At 37.6% G+C, this 12,709-nt stretch overlaps 1 protein-coding gene across 17 annotated transcripts in view; it reads right to left on the bottom strand.

Annotated features, from left to right (window-relative positions):
* cacna1aa (calcium voltage-gated channel subunit alpha1 Aa) overlaps positions 1-12,709 on the bottom strand; it is a 156,179-nt gene that overhangs the window by 25,536 nt on the left and 117,934 nt on the right. For 6 of the 17 annotated variants that reach the window (XM_087242949.1, XM_087242958.1, XM_087242951.1 and 3 more), the window contains 5 exons: positions 11,512-11,639; positions 9,517-9,613; positions 4,925-5,039; positions 3,958-4,065; positions 1,936-2,039 (listed from right to left, as the gene is read on the bottom strand). In XM_087242949.1, the coding sequence (XP_087099075.1) occupies positions 1,936-2,039; positions 3,958-4,065; positions 4,925-5,039; positions 9,517-9,613; positions 11,512-11,639 (552 nt within the window). Of the gene's footprint in view, positions 1-1,935; positions 2,040-3,957; positions 4,066-4,924; positions 5,040-8,675; positions 8,773-9,516; positions 9,614-11,511; positions 11,640-12,709 lie in introns of all 17 variants that reach the window. The other 11 variants (XM_087242955.1, NM_001443049.1, NM_001443051.1 and 8 more) reach the window with 6 other exon arrangements.

The following is a 12,709-nucleotide window of genomic DNA, read 5'->3' on the forward strand; positions in this document are numbered from 1 at the left end:
AAACAACTAATCCAGTGAAAAACACAAAATGCATGTAGTATGTAGAGGCAGGTTTAATTTTAAAATCTCATGAGAGGAAGAAACAGTTGGATGAAAGCTGATAAAGAAAGGGATCATCTGTGAAAAACATGCACAGATTGAGTTTGTTTACGTAACACTATCTAATGGATGAGTTAGGAGTTTGGCTGTATGAGGAAAAGCTCAGCAAGTTCAATGGTATCTGCAAAAACTGCTACATCCACTTGAAACACCATAGGTTACCGCTGAGATTGTACAAAACAACTCTAGAAAACTGATCAACTTTCATGTGGATGTACAGTTGTAGATCACACAAGAACAAAACAGTAAAAAAAAATGTACATCAGGCCCATGTTGCATTACACTGTGACATTCAGACTAATGCTCAACATCTATAACAACGCATGTATACATGGTATATTCTTCATATAAGCTACAGACGAAAATAAAGTATTTCGAGATTCACTGATAAAATAAATAACTAAAACAATGCTTTAGTACAGCCTTGCTGCAAACAAAAATATGTTAAATGCTAATAATAATCACCGAACCAGAATGTTTAGTTAAAAGAATAAAGACATAATTACAACACCCTTTCAGATATACTGAAATATTAAACCTCCCACTGGAAGAGACTTCACAAAATGAGAAATTAAGTCAGTCGGTCAAAAAGTTAGACGATGAATTATTAATCTAGAGGTTTATATGGAGGGGAGCAATCTTGCAAGAAAATACTTTATGGAAAAATCTTCTAATGGACAGCTTCAAGAAGTGTTTCCAGGTTTATTTACATCATTGGAAGGATGACACATTTGTGATTAATATTTAAATATATTATAATAAAAAGTATAATGTTAAGCATGTAAATGTACTATATGACTACAATCAAAAAACATTTTTGCTTACTCGCTAAATGAGAAAGTAAAGGTACATTGTCATATTTGATATGGAGGAACACCTTATTCTCAAATTCTACACATGAACTGTGACAAGCAGTGGGATCCCAGCATATTTTACTTATTTTTACTCACTGAGGGTGATTTCAAGCATGTAGATCACTTGTTGATTCCAAAACAGGGTCTTTATTGGTAACAAATTACAATATTTCATTTAAGTTCAGTTTGCTTTCAAATTTCAAATCACACTGAACTGCCTCATGTGAGGAAAGCTCTTCTTCCACTAGTCAGCCTGCACCTATTATGTTCCGCGCAGTTCAAACAGTTGGTTCTGCAGGCTTTTTGTGACTTTATCTGTAGCAGCCATGACAAAGATGTCATCTACTAAATTATACAATAAAAATGATAAATTATATGGAAAATGTAAATTAGTACAATTAGGGTAGGATTGCTTTCTAACCTCAACCAAACCACTCTAAAGTTTGTTGTCAATCTGGCCAAGACCAGCTGATGCCAAACCAATTGTTTTGGTGTGGATATAGACTTAATAAGTGTGTTCATATGTGCCTATGGACAATAAAAAAGTCACAAGTGTCTATATTTGTAATTGAGATGTATACATCACCTGATAGCTGAATAAATAATTATTCTATTGATGTATGGTTTGTTAGGACAAGGCAATATTTGGTATTTGAAAACCTGGAATCTGAGGGCTTAAAAAAAGCTAAATACTGTTTATACTGTATAATGTTGTCTAAATAAAGCTCATAGCAATGGACATCACTGATTAACATTACATTTTGATAAATTTACAGTAGGACAATAGCAAAAATATCTTAATGGAACACTACCTTTACTTTCTTCAAATGTTTGACATTAAATAATCGATTTTTCCATCCACAGGCATGCAACTGATTCAATATAAAAGCATAGTTATGCTTTCATGCAAACTGAGATTTGCTTGTCACAGCTCATTGTGGAGTGATCTTGTGATAGCAAGGTGAGAGGGAAAACAGCATACCTGCTCATCATGGAGAGCTTGTGTCCGTTTGGCTTTACTTTGCCGATAATACTCCATGATCATCATGGCAGCGTAGATCTTTCCTACTGTCAGGTCTGTCGCTGCTGAGAAAAGGACAAGTTACCCTGCACGATTAGACAACATGAGATGGACCCTGAGCAAGGGGGATGGGAGTGAGGACGGGTCATGCACACGAAAAACGCACAAATCCACATGCACAAACAGTGTCAAATTGACACACACAGAGCCAATGGTCTTTTCACAAGCAGACTGATTAAATCTTTTGAGCGTTTTAAGCAGGTAATTTTCATAACCAGTACTTTAAATATTCTTACATATTTATGCTGTTTTAGGTGTCAAAGCACTGCAAGAACTGTCAGCAAACTACAGCATTATTCCTAGATACAGTCAACAAAGTGAAACGGTTTCCCAAAAAACGGCCTGTGCCGCTTCATGGAACCGAGTTCACATGTAGAAGTTACTAAAAGTAACTTCAGACTAGTTTTACATGCCATGCTTAGTGGTGCTTAAAACCATGGTCACCACCTCTGTATCGGATCTGCATAGAACAATGAAGATAAAATTAGCATCAAACAATACAGATCTAAAATATTACATGCTTGCTGCAAACTCATCAGGAATATACTTCCATATTACTAGCATTAAGCTTTTTGCCTCATATGACAGCAATGGCACCTCAATGTCTCATGCTTCGTCAACAATCTAGCTAGCATTAAGCTAGCTAGGTTTAAGCAAGTTCCATAAAATAGTTAGCTTTTAAGCTGTTTATAGCATGTCTTACCAGCAAACTACATACATCTCATTGGTAGCATATCAGTGGTGCAACAAAATATTTTTAATAAAACTCTTTTACATACACCTTTTCAGGAATCCCATAACCCCTGTAGTGAAAAGACATCTATAGAGGGATGATCTATAGTAAGGCACCCCCTGATCTCAGGCAAAATGAACTAGGATGTTTTTTTTTATTATTCTTTGTTGTACTTGAACACAGATTACATTTAAATAATTAATCTTTGTTTACATTTTCCGTGTGTACAGCAGCTGCGGTTACTTTTTTCAACCCAGCAAAAAGGAAGAAGCTAAACGGGCTAAAGTTAATCTTTTTACTGCACTGTCTTTACATGTATAATAGGGTATGTGTACTTATGTTGTACAAATTAATTCACTGTTAGTTTGGTCAGTTTGCATTAACATATTGATATTTTTGTTGGATTAATTAATCTGTGTGTAAGGTGGAAACATGGTCTTTGGCCTGTTATCTGAGGAAAAAAAGAATGCTACGAAACAGCGTCAACTACTTTCAATGAAAAAAAAAACTATAGATAAATTGCACCATTTGTGTGAGAATGTATTTAAATAAACAAAACTTCAGGTTAAATGAGTACATGATATTTTTAATCGCACTTAATATGAAAAAATGCAAACACAGGACAAAGACAATTCCTTCTAATCTGCTTGTGTTAAACATCTTTTATTCTGAAAGACTACATCTTTAGCAGTTCATAAAAGAACTACAATTTACTTGATACAACAGCTGTCTTGGTTCATTTGCATGTACAGGCCTTGCATTTATTAATCCATTTGCCCTAAGCAAACTACAACTAACATTAATCAAATATTATTTATATGCCTTTTATGTTGTTTTACAGATTTTGTTGTTGTTGTTGTTTGTTTGTTTGCTAGCTGGATATTTTTTTCAGTCTCTGCACCTATTTATTGTTTACTTTCATGAAAACTTTTCTAATTATTTATATTTCTACTTGATTTGTGAGTCCTTGGCTATTGTACAATGACTATGTTTGAATCTGAAGTTTATAACCAGTTTGTAGTTAAAATGTGCTTTGTATAAATCTTTAACATTGTAAAAATACTCTAATCTAGGGGCGCAGGCCTGGACCATCAGGGGGTGCAGAGCAGTGAGTGGGCTGGCTGAGAGAAGCTGTCCTTGGGTGGTAAAAGAGAAACGCTGTGGATACACCAACCTCATGGGTAACTTACACTTGTGAGGAGTCACCAGCAGGTCCAGGTTCTTCTGAGAGAGATTAGGCCATATCGCCATCATCTCCTTCCTTAATTCAGCATCCATCTGGTGCTTATCTACACCTCCTATTTACATGGCAACAGGTACACGTACGCACATATATGCAAACATAGTTCCACAAAACACACACACACAAATTGTGTTAAAATTTGAACCATTTAGCTTTCAGACTAATGTAGAAGTGCAAAGTTTTACTCATTTAATTTTTACACTGTGTCTGTGAACAGGGAGTAAGATGCTAATTTTAAGATCAGATTAGTACATGCACCACCTGAATTTTAAAATATAAATTACTTTGAATTGTTTTTTAACTTAAATTGTCCACATGGAGTCAACAATGGGCCAGCCCATTGATTCACAGTCGAAAAAGAAATAATGATTTGTTCTAAAGCATTTATTTTATTGTGCTGTCTTAAAATGAATACATAACATATATTGTCTAAAAAGTGGTATATAAACACGTTTGAAACATGGCAACTGTTTTGTTATTTAATGGCAAAATAAAATGCACTTGATAACATTTTTACTTTAAATTTAGAATACTATTAATAGTTTGCAAAAGAAGTTTTACTCAAACAAATATCTAGAAATCATTCATTTAGAGAAACTACGGATTCTCTTAATTTTTCCCATAGTATATTTAAAAAGGTGGTGTGTGTTTTTTATTATATACTTTTGAAAAATGTATACTTTGGACTTCATGATAGGAAGTCACAATGTCCAATGGGGTTCCAAAGTTCCATTATGCTCCAATATCCTCTTTTTTAAATTCTCAGACCTTTAAACCCCACTGTACTTATTCAGCTCGAGACAAATGCATCAACTGTTCAGATACTAAGGCTCAAACAGAGGAAAAGTTATATAATAAAAGTCAAAACACAGAGAGGAATGAATGAAGGAAGGAATAAGAAAGGGGTGTCAAACCTTCCCCACCCTTGGCGATCTTGATGTCCAGAGCGGTTCGGATTAAGGCCATAAGGGTAGAATTAAAGTGCACTGTGTTGTCATCGGCAACCGGCAGATCCATCCGCAACAGTCTCTGTGGAGAGCCAATCAGGGCCAGTCAGAAGAGCAGAGCAACAGAGATCTGTGTGTTTAGAACCTCCGGGTAAAGAGTGCTTTTGGTGTGTAAGAGGGAATGGGAGGGGAAAGGAAGGAGGGATTCTCAGGGTTAGCTCTCTGACCTTTCACATTCAGATGTCATTTACAACTGCCTTAGTTTGGTAATCATTGCAAAGTAGAAGATTGATTGTGGTTTGTAAGATTTTGAATGTCTATATGGAGTCTAGATTAGTGTTTAACGACTGGTTGATCACAACTTTTAAATTTAAGGTGGAAATGATTCACATATATTTTATTGCTGACATTATGGGCTCTCTTAAATCATTTGCAATTTGGTGGATTTCTCCCAAATTAGCAAGATGCCAACATCATCAGGTTGCATGATGAGAGCTCACTCTAAATATCCGTGAATAAAAGCAAAAATCAATAAAAATGCATTTCATTCGTAAATAACTGGTTTAAAAATAATAACAAAAAAATTAGACGCCTTTTGACGCAAAGTCCTGGAGCAAAACCAGTCAAGAACCACTCATCTTAATGTCTGTAAAAGTGAAGCTGCAAATTCTACAAATTAATTTGTATCTTTTATCATGAGCTATCAGTCAAAGAGCTTTTCCAGGAGGAGGTTCACATATTAAACTCAGACCAGTGGATGAAGTAATAAATTAAAACACTGTTATGCAAATGCCACTGTTTTAAAGTACAATTCATCCTGTGCTGGTCTGGGGCACAATTAAAGTCAAACACAGAGAGTCATAATTGCATTGCGCAGGGTTAAATGTTACCTCAATCCTTCCGTTACCATGATACCCTCTGCTATGCAATCATCGAAGGTAACCCAAAGTCTTCCCGTCCCACTCCATCCAAGAAACACTCACCCTCCACCCCTCCTACCCTCTTTCCCAGCATGCATCATGCGGTCGCATGCATCACAGTACAAGCAACAGAGCAGCCAACACTGAAAGCATCATCTAGTAGGTTCATTTCAGCTCATTCATTTAGGTTTAGTAGTGGTTACTGTCATTGAGACTCAATCATAGATGGGCTACTGGATAAAACAAGAGCTCGATCCAGATTCTCTGGTCTCTCAATGCAAAAAAGATGGGTGCAGGCTATTGGTTTAGGTTAGAGCAGCATTCTCCAGAGGAAAAACAAAAAAAGAACAAAAAAAGGGAATGGCTTTGTGAGTTGTTGTTGTGAAGAGGATGAGCTAAGAGTGAGGATTTAGCTACCTGCTGCGCGAAGGTAATACTTTAATGCTACAGATGATAAAGAGAAAAGCAGTGGGCTGCCAGAGAGGAGTACCGGAGCAGGAAGTTGGTTTAAGACTGACAGCTTTTACACAAGGAGTTTGGATGGTGGAGATGGTAGTAATGGAAGAGACAGGACAAGAGACAGTGACACCAAATTTAAAGGGAGCTCAAATGCTACATGAAATCCGAGGGTGAAGAATAATGAAGCATAAGATAAAGCTAGAGAAGGCGGAAGAAAAGAAAGCTCTACCACAGGCTGGTCACATTCTCTACAGACGATCCTCTATTATGGGCCCTAATATTTGACAGGGAGAAAGAGGGTGAATGCAATGGTCTTGATCACTCTTTTTCATTCCACTGAGCCTAGGGGGGCACAGACACCCCTATTAAACAGGAAGTGACCTGTCTGAATGAATACACTGCCACCACAAGTATATGTTGGTGGAGATCATTGAACAGGCTTTGGAGGAGAATAGTTTAATTGACAATGGAATGGAAGTTCAAATGGGACAGAGAAAATGAAGGATGGGACGAGCAAAGGTAAGAGAAAGGAGATCCTAAACTTGTTGAGGGCACACTAGCGGCAGAGATCTCCTTTCCTGCAATTTGGAGTTGTCGTACACTGACCAGCAGGTGAAATGTCAGTGTACGATTGCAGACAGACAGAGAAAAGAGAAAAACCTAAGGAATATCTTGTGAGAGGGGCAAGTGGCCTGAAAGGCAAAGCATGCAGATGATTGGCAGAATGTAAAGAGGAGGGGCTGGAAACAGATTAGAACTGCATTGACAGAAGAAAGAGAAGTGGGAAAAGGATTATTTGTGCAAAAGAGTTTTTTTTAATCCATCGTAGCGCTTTAATGCTACCCAAGAATGTGTGTTGTTGCATATGTCTGAGTGTGTGCATATCAAAAAATAGAGAGACAGAGAGCTGGTCCCATGAGGAAAGGGTTCCTAAGAGAGCGTCATCCACAGAGCTGAGGGACGCGGAGGACTAAAGTCCTGCAGGCCTTCCAACCACTGCTGCACACGCACATTTGGGGGTGTTTTTGAGCGCATGTGTGTGTGTGTGCACGATGATGTGTATGTGCAGTAGGCATGTGTATGTGCTTAGGTGTATCCCATTTTGCATACTTATGCACTATTCTATGGTAATTGTTTCGCACAGACGGTGCGAGTAGTGTTTTCACATTATTGTACATATTGAAGGGGTAGTTTAAATGGCTTTGAAAATTCTACAATTTAATAATAGGCATAATAATTATCATGTTGCTTAACCAAAGTTTGCCAGGTAGTGTAAGACAGCAAAAAGCAGATTGGGTAACTTAAGTGACTTTACTGGCAATTGTTCTTCTCAATTTCTTTATGGTTTGTAAAACTACAACAAAGAGCGGAAGAATCATGTATATATTTACATTTATTTTAACATATTCAATTCAGCCAGCAGAAAACCCTTACTAATGCACATTTTTTTATACAAATCTCAATATGCGTGAAGAAAATCTATTAAATGGGACCATTTAAATCAAATATTAGCAAAATGATCATAAATTAATTATAATCAAGTGACCCTTGAATAATTACAAAAATAGAGCTTAAGTAAAAATAGAGAACTTACAGACATATATTTCAACGTTTAAACCAGCCCCAGAAATAATCTGCATGTGCGTTACTCTCTACCGCATGCTGAGAGAAACCGAAAGTAACCCGGATATATAGCACAATACTTTAAATGTCCAGTAGATGGGGGGTCAAAACCACGAGTGGCTATATGTGACTGCACAACGATGATAGGTATTCAAATATATATGTTCTGGTGGGCCAAAAGGAGTAAGAGGGAGGGTTGGAAATGGCCTCAGGCCCTACTTTACGGACTCAACTATTGTAGATTTCCTCTGATGATGGATGTCAAAAACAAAACAGAACTAGTAGAGTACATAGTATAAGTGCATAATTGTATAATGCATCATCTGGGACACAACGTTTGTGCTTATTACCTTACTGTATCAGATCTGTATTCAAATAATGATCGCAGGTGAACATTAAAGCTTGAGCTTTTTGCTTTAATGTATCGATAACAATATAGTTTGTAACAACAAATCTGAGACATTTACATGTCATCCTCTGTACATGTGTGCTAGTGTTTGTGTGTTCATACGGTGCAAAAGTGCTTAGAAGGTTTGTCCGTTCCCGCTTCCCTGTGGATAGTCCCGCCTGAGTGTAAAACCCTCGATCCCGACCCTGCCACCAGAATCACAATAGCGCCCTCCGTCAGACAACGAAGGAGGAAAAGAAGGAGAGAAAATAAAAAGAGAAAACACCAACAGTACAGACACAGCGCTGGCCGCTCGGAGGCCCTATACCTTGTAGGCAACCCGTGCAGGGCACTTCTTCCCCAGGCCTAACGGAGGAGACATGTGCCTGAGCATCTCATACATATCCCTGTAACTGATTCTGCCACTGGGCAACCGAAACAAAACAAAAAACCAAAGGAAATGTGCATGGGAAAGAGAGAGAAAGAGAAGAAGAAAAGGAGTAAATCAAAAAGAAGGGTTCGGGTCAGGGATGAGGGAGGGGAGGAGAACACAACAAAAAGAAGGTTATTGGCCTGGACGAAAGGAGTGGTTTGGTAAACTAGGCTGCCATAAGCCTGATGATTGATTGATTTATTTGTGGGTAACGGGAGGGGGAAGTGGGAGGGGGTGCTCAACGTCTGAGTGCTAAAACGGCATTCTATGCAAAGGGGCAAGTTGCATAGAAGAGCAGGGGGGCTTCAGAACAGGCACAAAGTCCCGCTGCTGGCAGGGCGTTGTAATGAAGTTTTGTGTCAATGCAGTTTCTGTCCCCCTCCACCCAGAACAATGCACGCTACCATACCAGTTAGACCTAGCCGTGCCTCAAGAGCAAGCAAAACAAAAATCAAAGATGGCTGATTTGTTTCTTTCTTTCTTTCTTTTTTTTTGTTTGTTTGTTTGTTTGTCTTTCACTTTAGTTGTTTTCTCATTCGTTTGTTTCACACATACGTCATGCTTCTGTAAGTGTCGGCATTGTCCTGCACATTCTCATTGTCATATCAAGTAGAATGCAAGTAGAAATGGTGAGAGTACAAAAACATTGTTGAAAAGAAAAAGAAGAAGAGGTAAGCGACATTCATTGCATTCTCGATGCTAGCAGGTAATATTAGTTTTTAAGTGGAAGTCAAACCTTGCAGGCCACCCTATGAGGACATTTCTTGCCTAAGCCCAGAGGGGGGTCGATAACTCGCAATAAACTGTACATATCCTTATAATGAATGCGCCCGCTGTAAGAAGAATACAGGGAAGTTAGAGAACACAACTCAAAACAGAGACATTGGCAGGAAGAAGAGCACAAGAACAGGAAGAGAAGCACAGAATCACACAAACACACATTTTCTTATTTGCTCGTCACCCATTTGTGTTGTCAAAACTCCACCTGTCTCTACCTCATATCTTGTTTTTTGGCCTTCTTATTGTCATTTACATTTTCATCATTTCTATTTTCGGACTTTTTTTTTTTTTTTTTTTTACTTTTTCTTCTCACACACTTTCATTCCATTTTCACCAATGCTTTGTTCATTTATTGTTCCCTTGCTTTCTGTTCATCCTGAATTTCTCTTTATTTCTTTTACCTAACATTTTCTTTTCTTTTCATTCTCATTATTATACATCATTCTCTCCTTCTTCTTTTCATTCAATCATCTTGCCTTTTAAATTATTTTCTTTTACTTATTCATTTATTTCTTCGACTTCCTTTTCATCCTGTTTTGTCTCTATATCACTTTCCCTTCTTCTATGTTAATTTGATTCTCATTATAGACCATTTGTTTTTATAACTTTGCTTTCTTTAGTTTATTTTTTCATTATTCCTTTGTGTTTTCTATTTGCCATTTGTTTCTTTTATTTTTCTTGCTTGTGGTTTCTTTAGTCGTTAATCTTACCCATTCTTTTACCATCTATTCTCTTAGAATTTCCATCTCTCTCCCTTTCTCTTTTTCCTGTGAAATTACATAGTTTTTTTTACTTTCTTTAAATTTTTTTTCATTTGCATTGACTTTTATTTATATCTTTTCGATGTACTTTTCTTTCCATTAACTCTGTCCCCCTCCTTTTTTCTTTATTCTTTTCTCTTTCCATTCAATCCGTTCTTTCTTTTTAATTAAAATTTCCAAACTTTCTAACTAATTTTTTCTTCACTACTTTTCAACTTCCTTTTCTTCTTTATTGTTAATTCAGATTGATTCTGCCTCTCAGAATGAAGACTCTCGCTCTCCACAATCTTTTCAGCATAATGTGCCTCTGTAAAAAGACTTTAATCCTTCTTGCATGTTAAGATTCAGTCCTTCTCTAAATATTTGATCAACTCTCGGTTGCCTGCTTACATTATTGTCTAACACACAACATTAGGGTGACAGGCACTGGAATGCAGATACCGGGAAACTTAGCGTGTTCAGTAGAAGGAAAGGGGCTGGCACAGTAAGTTTGGCTTGCAGTATGCAGTATTCCAGAGTGGGAGGACTGGGACTCACATAAGGGCACGTAGAAGGGTTTGGGGGGGATAGATGGATTTTAACAGAGCTGAAAAGCTCAAATCCATGATCCCTTTTTCTCAGCTGGTACTATGGTATTCTCCCCTCTGTTTGGTCCAAGTTAGGATACAATGAAGCCAGGCTCTGTAAGATGAAGACTATGCCAGAGGCCACGGCTCTGTACCGATGTCAAAAATGAATTGTTCCAGTCGAACACATAAAAGAAGGTCAATGTGTTCTGTGCTATACAGGACAGAGGCTCGATGTGTTAGACACATCTAAACCACACTGGCTTTTCATACACAAAATACTTTCTTAAAAAGGCCTCCTAAAAAGAGTGTGTTCAGTAAATTTAAGGGTCAATGAAATTCACAATGTGAGTCTGTTACATCCAAACGATTTAAAATATCATATTTTAAACATGAATTTAAAAAGACATCATGAGCACGATCTGTTAATTACCAAGAAACATGTTATTGACAAACTAAAGTTATATCTACATGCCAGGAGTGTATTGATGAATTTAGTAGCTTGTGTTACTTTAAGTAACTAGTTCTTTTCAGCATTAGTATGTAATATACACAATATACGCTATTAATAAAAAAATATAATGTAGTGTTTGTGTGTGTGTGCTTGTGTGCACATGGACTCACCAAGCAGCAGGATCATATTCTGCCCAGATCCTCACATACTCGTCCAGGTGATGGGGTCCCAGGATAGAGGAGTCACGCGTCAGGTATTCAAAATTATCCATGATCACAGCCACGAACAGATTCAGCATCTGCACACAAGTAAATTAAAGGCTTGAGCAGACAAATCTGATGAGTTGAGTTTTACTAATGCTACTCATGCTATTCCTATCCTAGCTCACCCCAAAAGCTGATGAGTGTGGGCGAGACTAAACGCCGTGGGAGGGGAGTGAGGCTGGTGGCCGGAATGTTTAACTAGTGTTGTGTGCTACAGAGGAACTCCACATGGATGAAAAGGTTGGGTGTTTACTTATGTGATCCTTGAATGAATGTGAGTTTAAGCTACTTTTCGCATTTCTGGGGAAAACCCAAAACATCAGTAAAGAAACTTGACAAGTTGGAACAAAAAAACCCCAATTGCCTACTAGAGTTTTGGAAGTGTTACTGTCAGAGCAGCACAGACAGAACACAGAAATAGAAAAACTCACAACGGCCTTCTCTAGATGCATGGGGTGCGCCTAATGACAGTGAAAAAGTTTTGTCCAAGACCTCAGGCAGTTTTGTGAATTTACATTCTGTGAGGAATTTTTATTTTAATATTACTTCTCTATCCCCACAATTGCCAATGTGTGACTGTGAAACAAGCTGTTATACAGATTTGTTGGACAGCAGAGATAGAGCAACTGCTTGTGGAAGATCTGTATAACTTGTTGAAAATGTACCAATCAACCAGATGGACAGAAGTGCTGTGCAGAAATCATCTCGCTTTTGAACCTGCTTGAGTGTAAAAAATTGTGTACTACCCATCAAATTAGCTAGCTAAACATTAGGGATAATCTGTTAAGTCAAACCATGTGTATTGCTCTCCCTAGCATCATAATATATTGAAGCATGTGATGTGCTACGCTTTTGTAGATCTTGTAGTGTGTGCGTGTTTGAGATCTGAGAGAAGAAAAGATTCTCCTTATGGGCATGATGCAATCAAATTAAAAAACCTTTTAGGATGAACCTCCTGTAGTGTGAGCTCAGCTTAAAGGAAACACATAACTTTTCAATTTGGTTGGAGATTTGCAAAACATGCCACATATCAGAGTCGCTATTCATCATGAATGACAAATGGAGCAACCATTAAAATAATAAATTACAGAGCAAGGCCCGCTAT

This window comes from Danio rerio, chromosome 3 (assembly GCF_052040795.2).
Source record: "Danio rerio strain M-AB ecotype USA chromosome 3, GRCz13ab, whole genome shotgun sequence".
In the NCBI taxonomy this organism is placed as follows: domain Eukaryota; kingdom Metazoa; phylum Chordata; class Actinopteri; order Cypriniformes; family Danionidae; genus Danio; species Danio rerio.